The sequence below is a fragment of the Phyllostomus hastatus genome, unplaced genomic scaffold (genome assembly GCF_019186645.2).
Source record: "Phyllostomus hastatus isolate PE091 unplaced genomic scaffold, TTU_PhHast_1.1 phas_contig_477, whole genome shotgun sequence".
NCBI classification, from domain to species: domain Eukaryota; kingdom Metazoa; phylum Chordata; class Mammalia; order Chiroptera; family Phyllostomidae; genus Phyllostomus; species Phyllostomus hastatus.
In genome coordinates this window covers 5,766,582-5,790,511 of record NW_025333889.1, presented here as the reverse complement: position 1 = coordinate 5,790,511, position 23,930 = coordinate 5,766,582, and the positions used below count along the sequence as shown (strand labels likewise).

General features: G+C 38.7%; 1 protein-coding gene across 1 annotated transcript in view; it reads left to right on the top strand.

The window, feature by feature from the left end:
* The window catches only part of SP100 (SP100 nuclear antigen), a 77,507-nt gene that overhangs the window by 13,501 nt on the left and 40,076 nt on the right, over positions 1 to 23,930 (top strand). The window contains exons 2-6 of the mRNA XM_045845655.1: positions 16,598 to 16,760; positions 16,946 to 17,114; positions 18,751 to 18,834; positions 20,169 to 20,231; positions 23,158 to 23,304. Coding sequence (XP_045701611.1) covers positions 16,598 to 16,760; positions 16,946 to 17,114; positions 18,751 to 18,834; positions 20,169 to 20,231; positions 23,158 to 23,304 — 626 coding nt within the window. The remainder of the gene's footprint in view (positions 1 to 16,597; positions 16,761 to 16,945; positions 17,115 to 18,750; positions 18,835 to 20,168; positions 20,232 to 23,157; positions 23,305 to 23,930) is intronic.

The window sequence follows — 23,930 nt, the reverse complement described above, 5'->3', positions numbered from 1 at the left end:
TTAATAGTTGTTAATAGTTGTGAGTTTGCTGTCATTTTACTGTACATATTTTTTATCTTTTTCTTAGATAAGTAACATTTAACATTTCATATAATAAGGGCTTGGTGATGATGAACTCCTTTAACTTAACCTTATCTGAGAAGCTCTTTATCTGCCCTCCCATTCTAAATGAAAACTTTGCTGGATAGAGCAATCTTGGATGTAGCCCTTGCTTTTCATAACTTGGCATACTTCTTTCCATCCCCTTCTTGCCTGTAAGGTCTCTTTTGAGAAATCAGCTGACAGTCTTATGGGAACTCCTTTGTAGGTAACTGCCTCCTTTTCTCTTGCTGATTCTAGGATTCTCTCCTTCATTTTTATCTTGGGTAATGTAATTACAATGTGCCTTGGTGTGTTCCTTCTTGAATCCAACTTCTTTGGGACTCTCTGAGCTTCCTGGACTTCCTGGAAGTCTATTTCCTTTGCCAGATTGGGGAAGTTCTCCTTTATGATTTGTTCAAATAACTTTTGCACTTGTTGCTCTTCCTCTTCCCCTTCTGGTATCCCTATAATTTGGATGTTGGAACATTTAAAGATGTCCTGAAGGTTCCTAAACCTCTCCTCATTTTTTTGAATTCTTATTGCTTCATTTTTTTCTGATTGGATGTTTTTTTATTCCTTCTAGTCCACTCCATTGATTTGCGTCCAGTTTCCTTCCCATCACTGTTGGTTCCCTGTACATTTTCCTTTATTTCACTTAGCGTAGCCTTCATTTTTTCATCTAATTTGTGACCAAATTCAGCCAATTCTGTGAGCAACCTGATTACCAGTGTTTTGAACCGTGCATCTGATAGATTGGCTGTTCATCGCTTAGTTGTATTTTTTCTGGAGCTTTTATCTGTTCTTTTGTTTGGGCCACTTTTTTTTGTCTTGACACATCTGTTAGGTAGTGAGGGGTGGAGTCTTAGGTGTTCACTTGGGCAGGTCAACTCAGTCACTGGGTTGTGACACTGTATGTGCGAAAGTGGTCTGAGAGGGAACAATGGCGCTTACTCTGCTCTCTGCCAGATCTCAGTCCCTTCTACCACTTCCTCCAAGCAAACTGGGCCCTTCTGGTGCTGATTCCCATGTGGGTGGGCTTGTGTATGTTCTAGGACCCTGTGGGTCTCTCCAATGAACTCTCCTGTGAGGCTGGGAGTTTCTCCCAGCACCTCAACCTCCACAGGTGTTTTCAATCAATGGTTTGAGGATTTATTTCCCCGAGCTGGAACCCTGGGTTATGGGGTCTGTCCCACTAGCCAGCTTCACCTGGTTTATCTGCACATGAATATGGGACTGCCCAGTCCACCAGCTGCCTTGTGTGCGGCTCCCCTCCACAATCCACCGCCTCGCTGGGTCTGCCCGCTGCCACTTTGCCATGAGTCCTCTTCACCCGGCTGCCTGTCTCCACCCCTCCTACCTGTCTGGATGAATGTGTCTACTTTAACTCCTTGGTTGTCGGACTTCCATACAGCTCAATTTTCTGTCAGTTCTGGTTGTTTTTTGTTTTAAAATTTTTGTTGATCTTCTTTTGGTTGTGCGAGGATGCCTGGTGTGTCTACCTATGCCTCCATCTTGGGCGGAGAATTGCCTTCTTTTTCAAGGTTAAATAATATTCCATTGTAAATGTAATCTACAATTTCATTATCCTTTCATCTGCCAGTGAACATTTGGGTTGTTTCCATACTTTGGCAATTGTGGATAATGCTGGGGTGAACACGGAGATACAGATATCTCTTCCAAAGCCTGATTTTAATACATATAATTAAATATCTCAAAGTGGGAATGTTTTGAGAAATCTTTATACTGTTTTTCATAGTGCTGTACCACTTTTTTCCTCTAACAGGGTACAAGGGTTCCAATTTCTCCACATACTTGCTCACATTAGTTCTTTTTCTTTTAATAAGGGCCATTCTAACAACTGTGAGGTGACATTTCACAGTGGTTTCAATCTGCATTTTTCTCATGATTAGGGATGTTGAGCACCTTTTCATGTACTTGGCAGCAGTTTGTATGTCTTCTTGGGAAAATGTGTATTCAAGTCCTATGCACATTTTTGTTTTAATTGAGGGTTTGTTTTGTTTTTGTTGGTGGTGTTATTGTTGTAGTTGTTGAGTTGTAGGAGATATTATATATTTTGGATATTAACTTCTCATCAGATAAATGGTTTGCAAATGTTTTCTCTTATTCCATAGGATACCTTTTAGCTCTGTCAATGGTTTCTTTACTGTGCAGAGCTTTTTAGTTTGACGTTGTCCCACTGGTTTGTTTTCAGTTTTGTTGCCGGTGCATTTGGTGTCAAATCCAAGAAATTATTGCCAAGAGCAACATCAAAACGTTTTACAAATTCAGGTTGGGTTTTTTAAGTATATTTAAAATAAACAACTTTTTAGAGCAGTTTAGGTTCACAGCAAACTTGAGTAGGAAGCAGAGACTTCCAGTATATCCTCTCCCCCAAACATGCACAGCCTACTCCATTGTCAACATTGACAACATTATGAACCTACAATGACACATCATTATCACCCAAAGTTTACGGATTATATTAAGGTTCACTCTTGTTGTACATTCTGTGGGTATGGACAAATGTATAATGACAAGTTTCCACCCTTACAGTATCATACAGAGTGGTTTTTCTGCTCTAAAAATTTTCTGAACTCTGCCTAGTCATCCCTCCTCCTAACCCCTAGCAACCACTGATCTTTTTATTGTCTCCATAGTTTTGCCTTTTCTAGAATGTTGTAGAGTTGCAATCAAACACCACGCAACCTTTCAGTTTGGCTTCTTTCATTTAGTAACATGTATTTAAGGTTCTTCTCTGTCTTTTCATGGCTTGATAACTTATTTCTTTTTGACACTGAATAATATTTCATTGTCTTAACCTACCACAGATTATCAGTTTATCATTTAGAGGCCATCTTGGTTGCTTCCATGTCTGGGCAATTCTGAATAAAGATGCTATAAACATTCATGGGCAGGCATTTGTACAGACATAATCTCTCAGTTCTTTGTGGTGTACACCAAGGAGCACAATCCCTGGATCTTACAGGAGTATATTTAGGTTTTTTTAATGTATAGATTTTTAAAATTTAGATATAATAGATATATAACATTATATCAGTTTCAGGTGTACAACATAATGATTCAATATTTGTGTATATTGCAAAATGATCACCATAATAAGCCTGGTTATCACCTATCAGCATACATAATCACAAAAATACTTTTCCTCTGATGAAATGTGGAGGATACCGGCCAGCAATATCCATCTTGGCTGCGGATGTTCGTCAACACGCGAGAAAAACATACACAGAGACAACCAGGTCCTGTGGGGGAATAGGAACAGCAGGGCCACTCCTCACGTGGGGAGCGCCCTGGCCACCCTCTCTCCTGGAGGGCGCCATGGCCACTCCTCACGTGGGGAGCACGCCGCTTGGCCACCCTCCCTGGTGGGGAGAGTGTCCCATTCCCCCTCCAGAGAGGTTTTTTATTCATTTCTTTTTAATAAGAGTTCAGGTAAAAGCTCATTACTCATTGCTAGGAAGTAAGGATCAAACAATAGATAAAAAGGAAGTCTGAGGGCCTATTTTGAGTCAGGGTCAAAGAGCTGTAAAACTTTGAGGAACAAACTTACTTCTTCCTTGGACCCTTCTCATTCAACTGAGAGCATTCTAAACAAAGCAGGTTTCAGAGTAATTTACATATTCTTTCTTAGGCCTGATTACCCGGGGAATCCACCCTTTTCAGCACCAAGCTGCACCACCCTGTCATTGTTTCAGGCTTAGGTGGAGCAAGGGAACTAAGGCAACCAAGAGATAAGGAGATTTTCTCGCAGATGATGAGAACTCAGGCTTTGTCAAAGCCGAGGAGTGAGGGTCCATCACCCCCTTTTGTTGTAGCCCCCAAAGTCCTTTCTTGGGGGCCTCCCATGTGATCATGCCTGTCTTAGGTCATTCCCCCCTTGGGGAATCTTACCCATCATTGGCTAACCGACCAAGCTTTGGGGTTCAGTTATGAATGAAGCAGCAGAAGCAGCGCTCCTTCCAGGGAGATAAGCTTTTGTCTCCTTGCTGGCTTACGGTCCAAGGCCAGTTTCTCAGCCTTAGCCTTGGCGGGGGTTACAGCTTCTGATACCAGGCAGGACGGTTCCCAACAATGAAAACTTTTAAGATCTACTCTCTTAGCAATTTCCAAATGTACAATACGGTGTTATTAACTATAGTGCCAATGTTATACATTACAGTTTCAGGTCTTACATTTAAGTCTTTAATCCATTTTGAGTTGATTTTTGTATGTGGTATAAGATAGGGGCCCCCTTAGGTTTCTTATTCCTCCACTCTGTGAAGTGGGCTACCTCTTATCTGTGAATATCCAATCTTCCAAAATGCTTGTTTGACATCTGGTTTTGATGTTCTTTCCTCTCCTTTTCTTTCATCCTTGCTGTTTTCTGCAGTGGAACTCTCTGGCAGGTGATTTTGTGGAGTTTCAGAGGGAACACAGATAAACATGGATGAGTTCAATCTGCCAGGTTTAACCAAAAGCATAAATAGATTTTCTAATGAGACCTTCCAAGAATTCTTGAGGTCCTCCATCATATCACATGACTCTTTCATTCACTCGTGGACTTGACTCACTAATATTTCACTAGAGGATTTAACCTCATGTGTTTAAAAGCAACATTGATGTACAATTTGCATTTACTTTCTATGTACCTGGTTTTGAAAGCAGAAATATAGTGGTGTCATGATGATTTGGAGTGATTTAAAGTTGCTTTAATGAATGGGAAGTGTATTTAATTTGCACATTTTCTTTTCCTTGAAGAATTGCTGGGAATTGTCCATAAAACTTTGAAACTGATACCTTTGTGTGTGGGTGTGGTCAGGGGGAGGGGTTAGGGCCTGTCTGGGAGGGCATTATACATTTATTCTATTACTTTTAGTTTTATTTAGTGCTTCTGTTGACTCTCAGTTTTAAACATTCATATTTCCCTAAAAAGTAATCAGTTTTTCTAGACTGTCATATTTATTGATTGAAATTATGCAAGGATTTCTTTTATAAAGTTTTAATATGTTGCTTAACTGGAGATACATTCTTTTTATTATTGTTAGCATTGTTCATTTACATCATTTCTTTTGTTCTCTTGATCAAACTTTCCATTTTGTTGCTCTCTTCAAAGAACCACCTTTTAATTGTAGTGATTCATTAATCTTATTTTTTGTTTGAGATTTAATTATATCCTGCTTTTCTTTAGTATATGTATACTATATTTTTTCTCTTATAATTCTTATCTTCTACTTCCTTGGAAGGATAGCCTTGATTTCTTTTTTTAATAGCTTGATTTAAAACAATTTTATTTTTAATGTTTCTTGTTTTCCAATAAATTCATTTTAAGTCATGCATATTTACCTCTGTGCCACTTTGTGTATATTATTTATTGTTTTTATATGTAATGTTTTCATTGGTATTTATTTCTTAATCATCTGTAATTTTTATTTTTATTTGTTCCTTATTTTTATTTGGATTTGGAAGCAGCTTTGAAAACTTCTCAGTGGATGGGTTGGGGAACTCTTTCTTTCTCCTGTTGTTTATGATGATCTTATCACACACAGTTAGAAAATGTTTTCTTTAAGATCTGTTTCATTTGTGAATTTTTGTTATTCCTTTTGTAGCCTAATGAGTGTTGTTTTTGAGGCTTCTTCGTGTTCGGAAGGCAGCATAATGCAGATTAATGCTGTGCTATCCAATGCCAGTCAGTTGAGGGGGTGGGTGGGAAGGCTGCGAAGGGGGTGTTCTGAACTCCAGCTCTGACACTACATAGCTTCAAAATATTTACCTTTAGTATTTTAAAGATTTTTTATAGACCATTACTTCTGCCATATAGACTGGTAGAGTGTATATCTTACCAGTATGAAATAACCTTCTGCATTCTTTTTTGAAAATTTTTAGTGTTGTTCAATTACAGTTGTCCCCATTTCCCCCACCCCATTGCTCTCCCCTGCCCTACCCAACCCTCACCTTCCACTTTCAATCTCCGCTCCTCCCACCCCCATTGTCTTTGTCCGTGGGTCCTTTACACATGTTCCTTGATGACCCCTCCCCCTCCTTTCCCCCATTATCCCACTCCCCTCTCGTCACTGTCAGACTGTTCTTTGTTTCCATGCATCTGGTTCTATTTTGCTCACTTGTTTGTTTTTTTTGATTAGGTGCCACTTATAGGTGAGATCATATGGTATTTGTCTTTCACCACCTGGCTTATTTCACTTAGCATAAGGCTCTCCAGCTCCATCCATGCTATTGCAAAGGGTAGGAGCTCCTTCTTTCTTTCTGCTATATAGTATTCCATTGTAATACTTTTCAACCTAAATTCTATTAATATTTGTTCCTCGTGTTAGTTCTGCTGCATAGCATTCTTAACTTCGCATTTGTTTTGTGTGCCTTTGTCAATCCCTTTATTTTCAATCTTGTTGAACTGTTTTATTTTTTATATGTCCCTTATAAACAGAATGTGTATAGCTAAACTTTGTTTCTTATCCAATATACCTATTTCTATGTTTTATGTTAGTTTATTTCATTAACATTTATTTCCCTTCTTCTGGAATTTCCATTGGTAGAATGTTGAAGCATTAGATTATACAGCATATTTTAATTTTTTTCATATTTTTCCTCTTTTTTCTTGAATTTCAGAAAGAAATATAGCTAACTTTTCTTCAACTGAATCTATTCAGCAATTAACATGCCTACCTTTGTTCTTTAATATTTTAGTGATGTATACTTTATACTTATAAAATTCACCCATTTTTCTTTCTTTCTGCTGTGTAGCATTCCATCCTACCCTTTGCAACAGCATGGATGGAACTGGAAAGCATTTTGCTCAGTGAAATAAGCCAGGTGGTGAAAGACAAATACCATATGATCTTACCTATAAGTGGAACCCAATCTACAAAACAAACAAGCAAACAAAATATAACCAGAGACATTGAAATTAAGAACAAACTGACAGTAACCAGAGGTGGGAAGGAATAATGGGAGGAAAAGAGAGAAGGTTTTTCAGAAACATCTATAAAGGACTCATGGACAAAACCAAAGGGAGGGTGGGATCAAGTGTGGGAAGTGGGGATGGCTGGGGTTGGGGGAAGTGTGGGGGGAGAAATTGAGACAACTGTACTTGAACAACAATAAGAAAAATTTTTTAATTCACATTTTTTAATTGTACATTTCAATGACTTTTAGTAAACTTATAGAGTTCTGCAACCATCACCACAATCCACGTTTAGAACATTTTCACTACCCCATAAAGTTCATTCACAGCTATTTGTAGTCGATCCCTGTTCTATTCTCCAGCCCCACGTCTGCTTTATCATTACTCTACTTTCTTCTCAGATTTCATTTTCCTGGAAGGTTGATATACATCATGTGGTCTTTTGCATCTAGTTTCTCTTACTGAGAATAATATTTTTGAGGTTCTTTTGTGTTGTAGCAGGTATCAGTACTTCATTCCTTTTTATTGCTAAACAGTACTCCATTATACGAATCCACCACATTTTACTTATCCATTCACCTGTTGATAAAAACTTTTGGATTTTTGGCTATTAGGATAAATGCTGCCATGAATATTTGCATAGAAACCTTTATATGAGCATAACATTTTCATTTCTAGGTATATATCTAGAAGTGAAATCATTGGGTCATATGTTAACATTATGTTTAAGAAATTATCTTATAGTGTTTTCAAGGGACCATGTTACATTCCCATTAGCATGTATAAAGGTTCCAGTTTTCCCATGATCTTTCTAATACTTATTGTTTTATGTCTTTGATTGTAGCCAATCCAGGGGGAATGCATTGGAATCTCATGTTTTATTTTTAATTTGCTTTTTCCCTAAAGACTAATGACATTAAGCCTCTTTTCACATGTTTATTACCCTCCATATATCTCTTTGGAGAAATAACTATTAAAATCATTAGCTCATCTTTTAATCAGGTTGCTTGTCTAATGAGTTGTAAGAATTCTTTACATACCTATATACAAGTTGTTAATTAGAAATATGATTGGCTAATATTTTTCTCCCAGACTGGGACTAGTTTTTTATGTTCTTTATGGTGTCTTTTGAAGCACAAAAGATTTAAATTTTGTTAAATTCCAATTTATCAATTTATCTACTCATGGACAATGCTTTTGGTGTTGTAGCTACCTTTTTGTCTAACCCGGAGTCACAAAGACTATGTCCTATATATTCTTTGGAAAGTTTTTATCATTTTCACTCTGATGCAGGATGCGACACAATTTGTAGAACTTCGTAAAAGTCAAAGTGGGGAGAATTAAGAATTTCAAAACTGTGAAAGCAGAGCATTAAAGCAAACATAGGGCCTTGTATGACCATATAGATACAGGCCCGTGGGCTGGCCCTGCTCTCACACGAGTTGATGTTGGTATATGGTGTGAGGTAAAGGTATAAATGAATTTTTTGCATGTTGATATCTAAATATCCTTTTACCATTGATTGAAAGACTATCTTTTTCTCATCGAATTGTCTTGGCACTTCTGTGAAAAAAACATTGACCAATAACATAATGGCTTATTACTTCACTCTCAATTCTGTTCCATTGATCCATTTATCTATTTTATGCCAGTATTATAAATGTGTCGATTAATGTAGCTTTATAATAAGTGTTGAAATCAGAAAGTGTAAGTTTTCTAACTTGGTTTTTCAAGATTGTTTTGGCTATTCTGGGTCCTGTGCATTTCCACATAAAATTTGAGACCAGCTTTCCAATTTCTGCAAAAAGTCCTGCCAGGATTTCTATAACAACTGCATTGGATCCGTACATTAATTAGGGGGAAATTGCCATCTTAAATATAGTAAGTCTTCTGATCCATGCATATGAGATGTTTCTTTTTATTTAGATCTTTTAATTTTTCTTAGCAATGTTTTAAAGGTTTTGGCATATAAGATTTGCACCCCATTTGTTAATGTTATTCTTCAGTATTTTATTCTTTTTCCTACCTTTATTTTTTATTTAGAAAACTCAAATTTTAAATTTCTAGATTTCCCAGTTAATTGTTTTATAGAAACAATGTTATCTCATAAGCTATAGGATTACTAAATATATTTACTCTAAAATGTTGTTATTTTGACCCTATTATTTCTATTTCCTCTGATGTTACCAAAAATGATAAAGGAAGGATCTGAAAGGACCTGGGTAAAATCCTGACATTCTTCATTAACAGCCTGGGGTATAGCATTCCTTCCCTCTCCCAACATTTGTTCCCAGATCTACACAAAAATATAAGACTTTTATTACTTTGATTTGTATAAAAATAGGATCATAATATATTAATATGAAATTGATGTTTTCATTCATCAATAAAGCTATGCCCTTCTATCTAAATGCTAGAAGTAAGTAACTATATCTCCAGAACTATGGATTTACCATAATTTATTCAACCATTTAGCTGAATGAACCATCAGCCTGTTTTCAGGTTTGGGGGTCAGTGTTATGTTGTTACTGTTGTATTTTGCTAGAAAGAAAAGCTTCAGTAAAAACTTATATACTTATGGGCATCTAACAAACAAATATTTATTGTCACTTTTTGTGTATCAGGTACTCAAAAACATCAAGGTACAAAAAGCCACAATCCCTGTGCTTTTGGCATATATATTTTTGAAAGAAGATACACAATGAATAGGACAATGAACACTAAATAAAATATATAAGTAATTAATTTAGTATATTAGGTAGGAAGTAGAAAGGACATGGAAAAAAGAGAGCCAGATTAGGTGTTTGGGAGTATATGGGCAGGGTGAAGGGGCTATGGTTTTGATTTCAAGTAAGTTGGCCGAAGCAGCTCCCATTGAGAAGGTGACAAGGAACAAAGACCTTAAGGAGATGAGGCAGTTAGTTCACTAGACGGGTATCTGGGCAAAGAGCATTCTATGCAGGGGAGACAGCCAGCACCAAGTCTCTAGTGCTCGCGTGTGCCTGGTACAGTCAGGAACAGCAGAGGAAGTGAGCTAGGGGACAGGGGAGAAGAGCTGGACTATTTCGGGCCACTTGAATACTGAAAGAACTTGTTTTTCTTCTGAGGGGGAAATGGGGCACCGGCAAAAGTTCTGGAGCTCTAATTTCTGTAAGTTGCAAACTGGTGTTTTTGTTTCCATAGGCTAGGTTCCCAAAGTGGGGTGACTGCTGGACCAATATGGAGTGTATCTTAAAATTTAGTAGATATTGCCAGGTCTTTTCTTTAAAGGCTTTATCAGTTCAGGCTCACACCAGAATGTCTGCTTCTCTGAATCTCCTCCCACGCTGAACTGTCACTTAGAAAATTGTGTTTGCCAATCTAGTGGGTGAGAAATAGTTTCTCTTTGATGTGTTAGTTGTTATGTATACATATGTTTAATGCACACTTTAATTTTCTTTTCCCTAAGTGACTCTTCAGTTCCATTTTCTTTGGGATTATATGTCATATTTTATCAATAGGTTTGAGTCTTTGTCTATCAGATATACTAATCTTTAGTCATATGTGTTGAAAATATTTTTCTACACTGTCTTTTAACACTGCATTGGGTACTTTTTTACATTTAAATCTATTAAATCCCCCTCTACCTACTTTCTTTTTACATTTTTCTTGGCTGGATTCATATTGTTTCTCATATAAGTTTTTATATTACTTTATCCAGTATATTACAAGTTGCAAGTGCTCCACATTTATATAATAATATCAGAACAAGCGCCTAAACAACAAAACAACAAACAAGCAAAATATAACCAAAGACACTGAAATAGAGAACAGGCTGACAGTGACCAGAGCGGAGAGAGGAGGGAATTTCAGGGGAAAAGGGGAAGGGTTTGCAGGAACAAGTATAAAGGACACCTGGACAACAACTAGGGGTGGGTGGAAATGGGAGGGAGGTGGAGAGGGCTTGGGGGAGTGGGCTGGGATGGGAGTAAAAGACAGAAAACTGTACTTGAACAACAATTTAAAATAAAATAAAATAATAAAATAAAATAAAGTAAAATAAATGTAAAAAAGAATTGATGTTTTTAAATTTCTGTTTTTCTAATTGGGGGCACCTTGTACATCTCTATTTATTTAGATCATATTTAATTTCCTTCAATAGTTTTCTTCATATAGGTCCATGCCTTTCAGATGTTTATAAGTATGTATTTGCTATTGTGTCTAATTATTTTTATTTATTCTCAGTTTATGTTGTTCCAAATAAAGTCTGTAAGTTCATATACTTATTTTTTTTACTCATGCATGTTGGTAAATTTTTTTTCTAGTTTTTATAGACTTTACTTAGGTCCTTTGGATTTCTATGTATATAATCATAAGACATATAATGTATCTTATTTTATTATTTACCCCAATTACTTCATTTTTTATCCTATTGCATTAGCTAAAACTTCTAAATACATATATATACGTATGTATATATATACATACGTATATAATACGTATGTATAAAAAAAATAATTTATGTGTATATAAATACATATGTGTATATATATATATATATATATATATATATATATATATATAATTATGATAATGATAGGCATCCTTGTCTTTTTTTTCTGTTTAGACGACTTTATTATTTCAATGTTAACTGTAATATTTGTTATTTTGGGAGACTTTATGTTGTATTAGCACCTATTTTATATAGTTTTTATAAAATAGCTCTGGGGTCTTATTAAATTCCCTTTTACTGCCATTTAGTGATGTATTTACAACTGTTTTCCTTTTGTTTCTTGATGTGATGAGTTACATAAAGAGATTTCCTAATGTTGAACCATTATTACTCTTTCTCATTTCATTATTTTTCCTTTTTTTTTTTGGAAATAACCTCTAACAATAGGTTTTATTTCATCTTTGACCCAACACCATACTTTTTGTTTTATTTTACAAAATCTGTGGGTGGTTTATTTCCTTTAACATGCAACCTGTTTAGCTTCTGCTGCTTATAACTAAGACATTTTTGTGGCCAAGATTATTATCCATATTGATATACATTGCAAGGACATTGAAAAATGGTGGTTCATTTTATTAGATCTTAAAATTAAATAATAAAATCATTCTTTCTCATTCCTCCATCATCTGTATATTTTGATCATTATTTTTTTGTATATGTGAAGACTCAAAAACTGGAAGTGAATTGTTTTTTGCTATCTATAAAACATTTGTCCCATTATTTGTTTCTTCAATTTGCTTGGATGTGGAAATGAACATTCCTGTTATTTGTCTTGTTCACATTTGAGTAACTTTACTTACCTATCTTTTATTTATTTATTTTTTTTTTTAATTTTTTTTCCATTATCATTTATCCACTCTATACCCTCCTCTATCTCCACCCCCCCCACAATCACTTACCTATCTTTAATTTTAGCGAATTTTGTGTCACTTTGTCTTTCTTATGTCTCTTCTTGGATCCAATTTTTGATCCTATGCCTTCCAATATTATCATTTTTTAATTTTCATTTAGTATTTTAAATCACATATGTTTCATATTGCTTTTATCTGGTTTAACTTTTAGAGTCCTATTGCTTTCCTTGTTTTTCCTTGTTTTTTTTCCTCTCTAAAAATGCAAACTGTTTCTTTTTATTTTTTTTAGTCTTTCAAAGGTTTTCTAAAGTCTGATTTCATTCAACCAGTGGTTACTTTCAAATGTTCAAAATCATTTTTCAATCCGTATTTCTGTATTCTTAGTGTTGAATTTGAAACCGTATCGTTCCAATTTTTTATATCTAAAGAAATTATTTAACTTAAGTTTTCTTTACCACTCAGCTCAATACTTTAAGTGTAAGGAATAAGTTTAAGAAAAGATATGCATGACTTCTATACTAAAAACTATAAATACTTCTAGGCAAAATTAAGAAAAACTAAATAAATGGGGAACTTACAAAATGTAAACAGATTGGAGCTTAATATTGTTAAGATGTCAGTTCTTACCAAATTTATCTGTTGGTTGAATACAAAGGGCTATAAAAATCCAAAAGGCTTTTCTTATAAAAACTGACAAACTGATTTTCAAAGATGTGGGGCCAGGTGGAAATACTGGGGGGAATACTCTGTGAAGTGTATGCTTCTCTAACCACTGTGCTGCATACCTGAAACCAACGCAAAATAATATTGAAAATAAGACAACGGTGCCCTCAATAAATACTTGTTGAATAAAAAAATAATAAAAGGTATGTGGAAAACCAAAATGTTTAGAAAAGCCAGAATAATCTTCCTGATTGACTCCCAGACGTCCTATTACCTATAGTATTCAAGCCAATATGCTATCGACTTAAAGGTAGACAAATACCATAGTTTTCAGACTATAAGATGCACTCCCCCGCCCAATGTGGGAGGAAAGGGGGTGCGTCTGGCAGTCAGAATGCAGCTTGCCTGGCTCGCTGTGGGGGAGGGGGCGGCAGTGGAGCAGGATCACAGGTTGTTAAATATTTCACCACGTTTTTTGCTTCAAAATTTTTTTCCCTATTTTCCTCCTCTAAAACCTAGGTGTGTCTTGTGGTCCGGTGCATCTTATAGTCCTAAAACAATGGTAGATCAATGGCACAGAACAGAAAGTCCAGAAAAATACCCATGCTTATATGGAAATGGCTTTTTAAATATTTTCATTAAATTTGGGTAGGCAAAGATTTCTCAGTACACTAAAGTTATTAACCATAAAGAAATAGATTTGGCTTCATCAAAATTAAAATGTTTTCTTCATCAAAAGATATAGCTAATTTATTTTTTTCATTAGATTTCACATATGAGTGAAATCATATGATACTTCTCTTTCTCTGACGGGCTTATTTCACTTAGCATACTTCTCTCCAGGTCCGTTTATGCTGTCACAAAAGGTAAGATACCCTTCTTTTTACAGCCAAGTAGTATTCCATTGTGTAAATCTAATGAACAACATAAGCTAACAAAAAAAACTAGACACAGACTCATACATAGATAGAAAACAGACTGACAGCTGTCAGAAGGGAGGAGGTTGTGGGGCTGGGTGAAAAAAGGTGAAGGGGTTAAGCAAAAAATAAAAATAAAACTCACGGACAATGTTATAGAATTGTACACCTAAAACCTATATAATTTTTGTTAAGATTTTATTTATTTATTTTTAGAGAGGGAAGGGAGGGAGAAAGAGAGAGAGAGAGAGAGACATCAATGTGCAGTTGCTGGGGGTCATGGCCTGCAACCCAGGCATGTACCCTGACTGGGAATCGAACCTGCGACACTTTGGTTCGCAGCCCGCGCTCAATCCACTGAGCTATGCCAGCCAGGGTAAAACCTATATAATTTTATTAACCCATGTCACTCCAGTAAATTTAATTAAAAGTAAAATAAAACAATAAAAAATAAAGACAGTTAAGAAAATCAAAGGCAAACTGAGAGAAAAATGTCTCCAGTACATAAATCAAACTAAACACTTCTTTCCACAATATATAACAAACTCCTACACAACAATAAGTAGTAAAAGACAACACAGGAATCTAAATGGGCCAAAGGCTTGAACAGACACTTCACAAAATAAGATAGATGAATAACCAATAAACATGTGAAAATGTGATCAGTATCATCAGTCATTAAGAAGTACAAATCAGCCCTGTCTAGTGTAGCTCAGTGGATTGAGCTGAGGTCTGCGAACCAAAGGGTCACCAGTTCGATTCCCAGTCAGAGCATATGCCTGGGGTGTGGGCCAGGTCCCCAGTTGGGGGCATGTGAAGGGCAACCACACACTGATGTTTCTCTCCCTTTCTTTCTCCTTCCCTTCCCTTCTCTCTAAAAATCTGAATAAATAAAATATTTTTTAAAAATCACTGCATGCTTTATAAAAAAATACAAATCAAAGCTATTTGAGATACCACATCAAACATTAGAATGGCTGAAATTAGAAAGGCTATATTAAGGACTTTGAAAAACAATTTGGCAGATTCTGTAATGCTTAAACACACTCTTACACAATGACCCAGCAAGTCCAATCTTAGCTGTTTCCCCGAGACAAATGAAAACATCTTGCCACAAAAAGAACAGCAGCTTTATTTACACTAGTCCCAGACTGAAATCAATCCAAATGTTCACCAACAGGACAATGAATAAACAGATTGTGATAGAAACACACCATGGAATACTCTCTACAATAAAAAGGAGCAAACTTCTAATCACTCAAAAACATGGAGGATGAGCAGAAGAAGTCAGATACATAATAAGCATACATGATGTATTATTCCATACATGAAATCCAGTAACAAGCGACAGTAACATATGGTGACAGGAAGACAGCAATGTCTTGTCTCTGGGGCTGCAGGGGTCCTGGTGGCCAGCTTGTGGGCTGTGGAGTAGAGGGTCACTGTCCTGTCACTGTTCTTGTGTTTCACACAAGTCAGTTTTCAGCACAGTGTCTCCCTGGCAACACTCAGTGATCTTAAGGGTCCACAGGGCGTATCGTTGTTTTCCTGACCACTGGGAGGATCCTCCACCTACAATAGCCATTACTGCTCCTCTGACCACACGTTGTCCTACAGATTTTGGTTAAAATCTCTCACCTACTCGTTGTGCCCGTCATTCCCTTTGTCATGGGGAACCCAGTTCCTTTATTACCATTTTAGTGGGGTTCCTAATAAAAGAGAAAACAAAAGTTTCTCTTTACCTTCCATCCTTAACCAGAAACTTTTTCTTGCAGGAATTGGACACAGTTACGTGACATTATTATTCCCTGATACTTATGGGGGACTGGAAAGTGCCAATAATTATTTTCTGGTTTGATGAAAAATAATTGTATGTGTCTTCATAACATTTAGGAATACAACATGTGGATTAAAACAGTATTATGATAGTAATAAAATTATCAACTAAGAACCAGAATTAGACTCATGTTTACAATTAGTTTCACCAGAAACAACAGCGATTTCTGAAGTTCAGGTGCATGGAAAGATTCACCATATATAACAAAGCACAAATAGATTTATATTAACACAAAGCAAAAGCCCCAGAAGAAATTATTGCTATTCTTGTGAAATACTCAATTTATATTATACCATATCTTTTTCAAGCTACACCTTGTCATTTATGAACTAATTTTATAATGCAGGATGTTATGTCTCTTAACTGCTATTGGTCAGAGAGGGGACACCTTGTTTTTAAATTTGAGATTTATCTTCTATTTGTTGTTAAGTAAGATGCATGCTCAAGGTTAGATTCTATTGTTATTCCTTGTTTTATACGATGTTTTATTTCTCTGTGGATGATCTGTTTACTCCATAATTTTGTACAGATTTAAAATTTTTAATTAAAAAAATTTCAGCTATGTAAAGATAGCTTTACAATGGCTTTGACTGGGACAGACTGAACTGGAGTTTTCTCAGTTTTGTGTTTAAGTCTTTCTCAATTTCCACCTTTATATTCTTTCTTCCTTTAAATCTTTTTTTATTGTTTTAATTTCATTTATTTTTCTCTCTACTCAAGACCAATAACTTTACCTATGTTGGTTCTTCACAGCCTGCCCTTAATGTATAAAATCCTGCAGCCTCCACAAGCATCTCAAAATCTTGATGATCTTTTCCATACCATGTCCTTCCTCCCTAGGATGTCCACAGAAGACCAGAGTAGAGATGAAAACCTGATCTATGAAACTGTTTACAAGCACTTCAAAAGACATAAGACTGAGATTGCAACTGCAATAAAAAAAGAATTTCCTTTCCTTGAGGTACTTCGTGACCGTGAAATTATCACCGAAAAAATGTATGAAGTAAGTAAGGTTTATTATGTAACAGTCACTTTGTAGCCATACAAATAAACAGAAATTCTAAAACTTTGCATGAGGAAAATATCTATGTAAGGAAATTGTAAAAAATTAACAATAAAATCATTTTCAACGGCTCTTCCATAACTTGGAAGACTATGTTTATAGTTTCTTCGTTTTTATTTCTTCAGGATTGTCAAGAATCTTGTCGAAACCTGGTCCCTGTACAGAAAGTGGTGTACAATGTTCTCAGGTATCTGGAGAACAAATTTGACCTGCCAATTCTGGAAGCATTGTTCACCGACGTCAACAAACAGGAATACCCTGAATTAAACAACATTTACAAAAGCTTTGAAAACGGTATTTAGGTTTATTACCTACCTCTTGATACACAAGGATAATCTTGTTTTGACAAGCATATATTTATTTCCTACCATGGGTCACACACAGTGGTGGGCAGCGGGGACATGCCAGTTAAGAAAACGGACATATCATGATCCTTCTCAAGGCCTAGGGTATAATAACTATAGTGTAACACCCACCCCGAGGTCTTCTTAACTAGGCCTTTAGAGTCACACAGGACAACCACAGCCACAGTGGCATCAGGTGTGCGAGGAAGGACAAGTCACAAGGAATACAACATCCCAATAAGGCATCATCAGTTGTTGCTTTTCTCTGGGACCACTTGCAGTGGCCCACACAGCCGTCCACCAACTTGAATACTGCTTGCCTTGAGTGACAGCTTAGGTATTAGTGCAAGATTTACCCTGATTTAGCCACACCATACCCAGGGGAGTCAATGTCTCATGTAACAACTCTGTAGTCATGACTTACAGAGACACCACAAGGGACAGCTGAGTTAGTTCCAAGAGTCACCACATTGGAGGAAGACCAAAAATGGCTTATAGTTTACATCTAGTCCCTCCTAGTACACACGCAATTTATCTACCTATAGTCACTGGTCATTTTTCACACTAAACCCAACGTTGGCCTAGTAACACAGAGGAGAGGCCATTTTCATCAGGTTTCCAAAGTAATGAGCCACAAAATTAACCCAAAGTCAAATTTGCTCTTAAAGAAAGAGAAATGGGTTTATTCCTGGGATGACAAAGCACCCATGCTTCCCACGATCTTGTCCGTCAACTAACCAATGGGCATGGTCCCAGGAGGAGCTTTCATCAATGGCCTGGGTAGCCTTTACCTCCTTCCAGAGTCTCATCCTTCCTGGACTTTCCATGGACACACACACACAGACTTCTTGGTTTATTTTCTTCCTCCTTACATTTTCTGGGTCACCTCCATGCAGAGGCCCTGGGCTGGTGCTCTCTTCTCTCCTCACTGGCAGCCTTCTGTGGCCCTGGTCCAGGCATCTAGGGACATCCTCCAAGGATGAACTATCCGCCTCCTGCTCGCAGCTTCGGTGTCCTTCCTTTGTTCCTGGAATCTGTGCCCCCGGCACCAGGTCTGTCTACTTCCACCAGTGTCTTCTGGTCTGTCTCTTGGGGAGACACTCATCCTCCCTGACCCAATTAAGTCCAATCCTTCTCTTCTTCAGGCCCATCTTTAGAGCTGTTGGGCTTTTTCTTTTATACATGTGGATCTCTCTAGGACCCTAGTTCATCTACTGAAGTCTCCCTCTATTTCTTCATTACAGTTTGAGCAGTTCAGAAAACACATTTCACTTCCAGTACTGATTTTGATATACGCTTTCCCAGCCATATGAATTTTTTTCACATGAGTTAACAGGTTCACAATGTTTTCACAGTTCCTTTATTCTGACATTTGAGTGGCTCCTTTCTGTGTGAGAAATGTAAAGTATTGCTTGTTGGGGGTTCTTTTTTCTGTCTATCAATGATGGGGAACTTTACCATGAGGATGGGAACCCACTCAGCTATGAGAGATCAAAGGTCCAGAAATTCCTAAGCATGTAAATTTGAGGTGATGTCCCTGTTCATTGATGAAATTCACTGATGGTCTTCTCTCTCCATTTTCTCAGCAATCCACGAGAAACTTTGTTACCAAGAGAGTGATGGAGAAGAGACTGTGGAGAACCTTAACACCCCATTGAGCCTTGAACAAGGTGATTGCAGCCAGATAAAGACTGATTCTCATCTGCTAAGAGGAAAGGAGAAACGCAGATGGGCCCTGAGTCCCAAGTGGATTTGAGGAATCAGGGAAGAACTGCTGAGGAACTCAGAGAAGGCAGGGAGGGGTGTTCACATGAGTGGCAAACCACAGGCTGATCCCAGAGGAGCAGCTCTGACAAGAGACCATAGGCCCAATCATCAGGACAAAGGAACAGGAACCCAATGAGTCAGGAAACCAGGTTTAACAAGAAGGTTGACCTGGAAGTAATTGTGATTTATAAAGACCCTGTAGCAGATTGAAACTGTGAAGGGCTAAGAACTGTGGGTGCAGGGTCAGCATCACACAAGAGATCCTTGATGATGACAGAAAACAGGACTGATTTAAATATGGGGGAGGCTGTTCAAGAGCAGAAGTATTCAAGGAGATGGGCAGTCATATGGGGAGAGAGGAGGGGAAGTGGTAAGATGTCAAAAAGAAGATGTAGGTGCTTTGAGACAAAGAAGAAAAAGGGGAAATGAAAGGCAGGAGAAGAGGGTACTGGACACAATAAAACAACCATATTATTAAGAGCTCACTTGATTGAACATTTAATCTGGCAGTTGTGGGCTTAGTGCTCACACCTGCCATCAGAGGTTAGTCTTACTTTCACACTCATTCTGCAGTTAGGAGGCTGAAGTCTAGAGAGACCATGTGTGTCATTGGCCTGGGGTCAAATGAGCAGGATGGACCCAGACTCTGAACCCAGAGCCTGTGTTCGTAATCCTGTACACACCCAGATACGTTCATGGAAAAGACAGAAGCATGAAAGAAAAACAGAGAAATATATGAAGAGAGATACATACAGAAAGAAGAATACAAGGATCTGGGATAAGTGCAGGAGAATCAGACAGAGAACCTCATGAAAGGCCAACAAGGCAGAGAAACAGGCATGCAGAGGCAGGGTGTGGTGTGGTGTGAAGGGAGGGAGGATGAGGCACCAGGACTTTGTAGGAACTACAGGAAGGCCACCAGTCAGGGTCAACTCTGGGGACAAAAACTGGTTATGGCCATGGGTACCAAGAAACACCAGTGCTGTTTACTCCAGGTGCTCATGGAGGACACTCAGTGAGAAGAAATGGCCAAGGCCCTCTTGTCCCAAAGAGGTACTTGGGTCTGATGGTAAGAGTCAGGTGGGATCCTCCAGGTCCCTGTAGTCTCTGTATTGACACCTGAGGGGAGGGGATCTTCAAGTCCTACTTTATAAGGATTAATTAGGGATTAGCAGAGAATAGCATTTCTGAAATAAACTTTAGTTTCTGAAATGAATTTCTAATTTCTTCTCCCTAGGACCCAGTGGGAACCCATATCCAAGACTGTCCTGGAACAGCCCACATCGCTCAAATTACAATGGTGCGTTCCTAGTAACTGTTTTGTGATCATTTGCTGTTCTTGCCCCATGCTGGCATGGGCAGTGGTGGGACAAGGGCTGCTTCTTTTTAGTACTGATTGCCCAGAAGGGCCATCCTTTGCATCCGCAGTTTTCCCAAAGAGTTATATAAAAGAGCCTTCATTTTCCTGGTTGCTGGGAGGGCTGGTCCTTCCATGCTCCTTAAATGCACATGCTGCCAGCTCCCAACAACCAGGGCCTGGACCCGTTGCCCATGCACCTGGCTTCACAGTCTTCTGCCTCTGTCTCGCTTGACTCTGGCTACAGCCTTGCTTAACATCACATCCAGTGGTGGCCAGCACTGCAGAGAGAGGGGTGGGGTAAGGGTGATACGTGTTCCTCCTGAGCCAGGGTCTCTCACCTGTTGGGTCCCTCACACAGGACAATGGACACCATGTGAATCCCGTGCAACCCGCCTCCCATCATCTCCAGGGCAGCAGGCCAGGAGCTGCCCACCAAACACCTGACCAGACTCTAGGAAAACACCTTGGTACTTTAGCGACCCATAATTACCACTTACAACCCTAGACCTTCCCTTAATCTCTAATACTCTTAATAATGTTAAGACATTAATAAAATTTAAGACATTGATCATAGAAAGTTAATTTTCTAATCAGTCACAATATCCCTTTTACAGTAATACAGACAGTATTTTATGTAATCTTCTCAAACACTTAAAATGATGGTACGTCATCTGGGTTTTTCAGAGAACAAAGAATCAGTGTAGAGACTTGGGCTGCTTCTGCAAATTCAGACACTGACAATAGGGATTGAACCTCGCCACAGGGCACTGTCAGAGGAGGAGGGCTGCTGACCCACCCCTGGCTTCAAATTCTGCCCTGTGGTCCGGAGATGTGACCCCATCTTTGTCCCTCAGTGTCGTCATCTATAAAGTGGAGATGAAAACAGTACCCACTTCACAGGGTGAGGGATGGATTTTTAACAAGTTATGTCATGTAAGCATTCACAGTCATGCTTGGGTCTTCACCAGTGCTCCTCGCACTTGTTAATATTACTGTGTTTAATATTTATCATTATTTGTCTGGTCCAGAGTCTAAGCTATTAACCACTTCAGTAAACTGTGGGATTTTCTTTTCTCACAGATGTCCATGGTGGATTTAATTATCCCCCAGGCTATGGAGCCATGATTAAAACCATACCAACCTCAGGCTGAGGAAAATAAACTGAGGACCACAGGTTCCCCACCTGAAAGCACACTAGGCGATGATAAACTCATGTCTTTATCCCTTGCCCCTCCTATGGAAATGAGTGACATGGAGGAGGCTCAGGGAACTTCCTGCACCATGGAAGGCATAATCTGTAGCTTCCGTGGAATGTGTTATTTAAGAAAGGAGGTTCAAAAGTAGTACATTTTGGGGGCCCTGGCTGGCATAGCTCAGTGGATTGAGCACGGACTGGGAACCAAAGTGTCCCAGGTTCGATTCCCAGCCAGGGTACATGCCTGGGTTGCAGGCCATAACCCCCAGCAACCTCACATTGATGTTTCTCTCTCTCTCTATCTTCCTCCCTTCCCCTCTAAAAATAAACAAATAAAATCTTTAAAAAAAAATAAGTAAAATCTTCAAAAAAATTTAAAAAAAAATAGTACATTTTTAATAAAAGAAAAAATTCCAGAGTGATTGAAAGCATAGATATACTTTTAGGAAGTCACATTTACTCAAAAAGTTGAATTTTAAAATTTTAAAATTTTAAAGTTGAATTATGAATCCTTATTAGCCATGTACCTACCAGTGCAGCCGCTGGGAACAGGGAGGGGTGAGAGGAAGGGACTGTGACAGGTAATGAGCAGAGCAGGGATTCGATGTGAGCGTGTCTGTGTCTGTGTGTATAGGAGGGTGTAGGTGGAGGAGGTAATGACATTGTAACACACTATGTGACCCTGGGGCAAACTTACCTGGGAATGAGATCCCAGAGCATCTCAGTGAGGGTGAACAATGAACATAGAGAAATTTCACCCTGCATTCCAAATGACGCAAACAAACCACCAATAAGGGTATCCAAGAGTCTGACCCAGCAGAAATGGTTGACTGTGACATGCACAGGGAAGAAGGCTGTGTCTCAACCACCTCCCCAACCCCACCAAGAGAAGGCCCAAAGGAACTGTGGCTGTGGCACAAAACATGTACCATGGCACAAGTCCTATGCTAAAATTGTGGGAATTAATATTTAAATTAGACTTCACATAAATCGCTTTGCTTAGAAAATAGCACTAAATAAAAGATCCAAACTGTACTGAAAAAAATTATGTGTCCATTCATAAATTACTGAGGTTGGTAGGGACAGAAGGGGATAGATCAATGGAATCAATAGTGCACAGAAGGGGTTCGCTGTGGGGAAGGGGTGCACAGGTGCTGGGTGGTTTACTCAGAGATTCATTCTTTATCATTCCCTGCTCTGCTCTGCCCTCTATCTCTGGCCACAGGCCCCTGCAGACTTGCTTGCCAGCTCACTTGCTACTGCTTCCTGCTGGGTTCCTAACCTGGGAGACCCTAGCAAGAGACTGGAGAGTGGAAGCAATTGAGAAGCCAGGTATTTTGCTGTCACTTTCATGGGCCTCAGTTCTGGCAGTAGCTGCATCTCCCATGACTCTACCTCCCACCAAGCAGGCAGCCATGGTCCAGCTTCTACCTACCCAGTAACCTTGGCACATGACCTCACCCTTGGTCCCTGGCATAGCTTCCTGTTCACCATTCTTCGGGTTGCTGCATTCTTCCATTTGGACATCTCACCTCTTCCATCAACTGTATAACTAATCCCCTGGATTAAATTCCCTCTGCTCTGAAAGCTTAGAGGGCTTTGTATTTTCCTGTTGGACCCTGATTGATACAGAGAGCAAATGAAATATCTGTGAATCAAAACGTGGTCTAGGTACAGCTCCACCTGAAAATGGACTCTCAGAGCACCCCTCTGAAACAGAACAGATAAATGCGAGGAGAAAAGGTACAACCAATAGCAACAATGCACCCGAAAACCGACAAGCAAATGAACAAGGTGTCCAAGAGTCTGAGCCAGCAGGTAAGACTGGGTGGCTGGGTCTGATGAGTGTGGAGGGGGCAAGGGGTACTTGCTGGTGGCAGAGAATGAAGGCACAATTCAAGGAGACATGTATTAACAAAGAGAGGGAAATCACACAGAGACACAGAATGCAGAAATGGAGCCTGCTGTATTCCTAAGAGAGACCTGGATAAAGAAAGACAGAAATAACTAGGAGACAAAGATTGAAGAGCAGCAGAACCTCACTGGGGAGGAGCGACAGAAACAAAGGTCAGGGAGAGATTGGCCGTGGAATCAATGAAGCACAATCACTTGCACTGAATGAAGGGGCAGTATATGCAGTCGGGCTATAAGCAGGAATGGGAAAAGAAAAGAGAAGCTGGTGAGGTTCAACAAAATGGTAACAGGGCAAGCCCTAGCTGGTGTAGCTCAGTGGATTGAGCACGGGCTGCGAACCAAACTGTCGCAGGTTCGATTCCCAGCCAGAGTACATGCCTAGGTTGCAGGCCATAACCCCCAGCAACCTCACATTGATGTTTCTCTCTCTCTATCTCCCTCCCTTCCCTCTCTAAAAATAAATAGAATCTTTAAAAATGGTGGTGACAGGGCAGAGCAAAGCTCTGTGGACCTCAGCTGCCGTGTTTTTT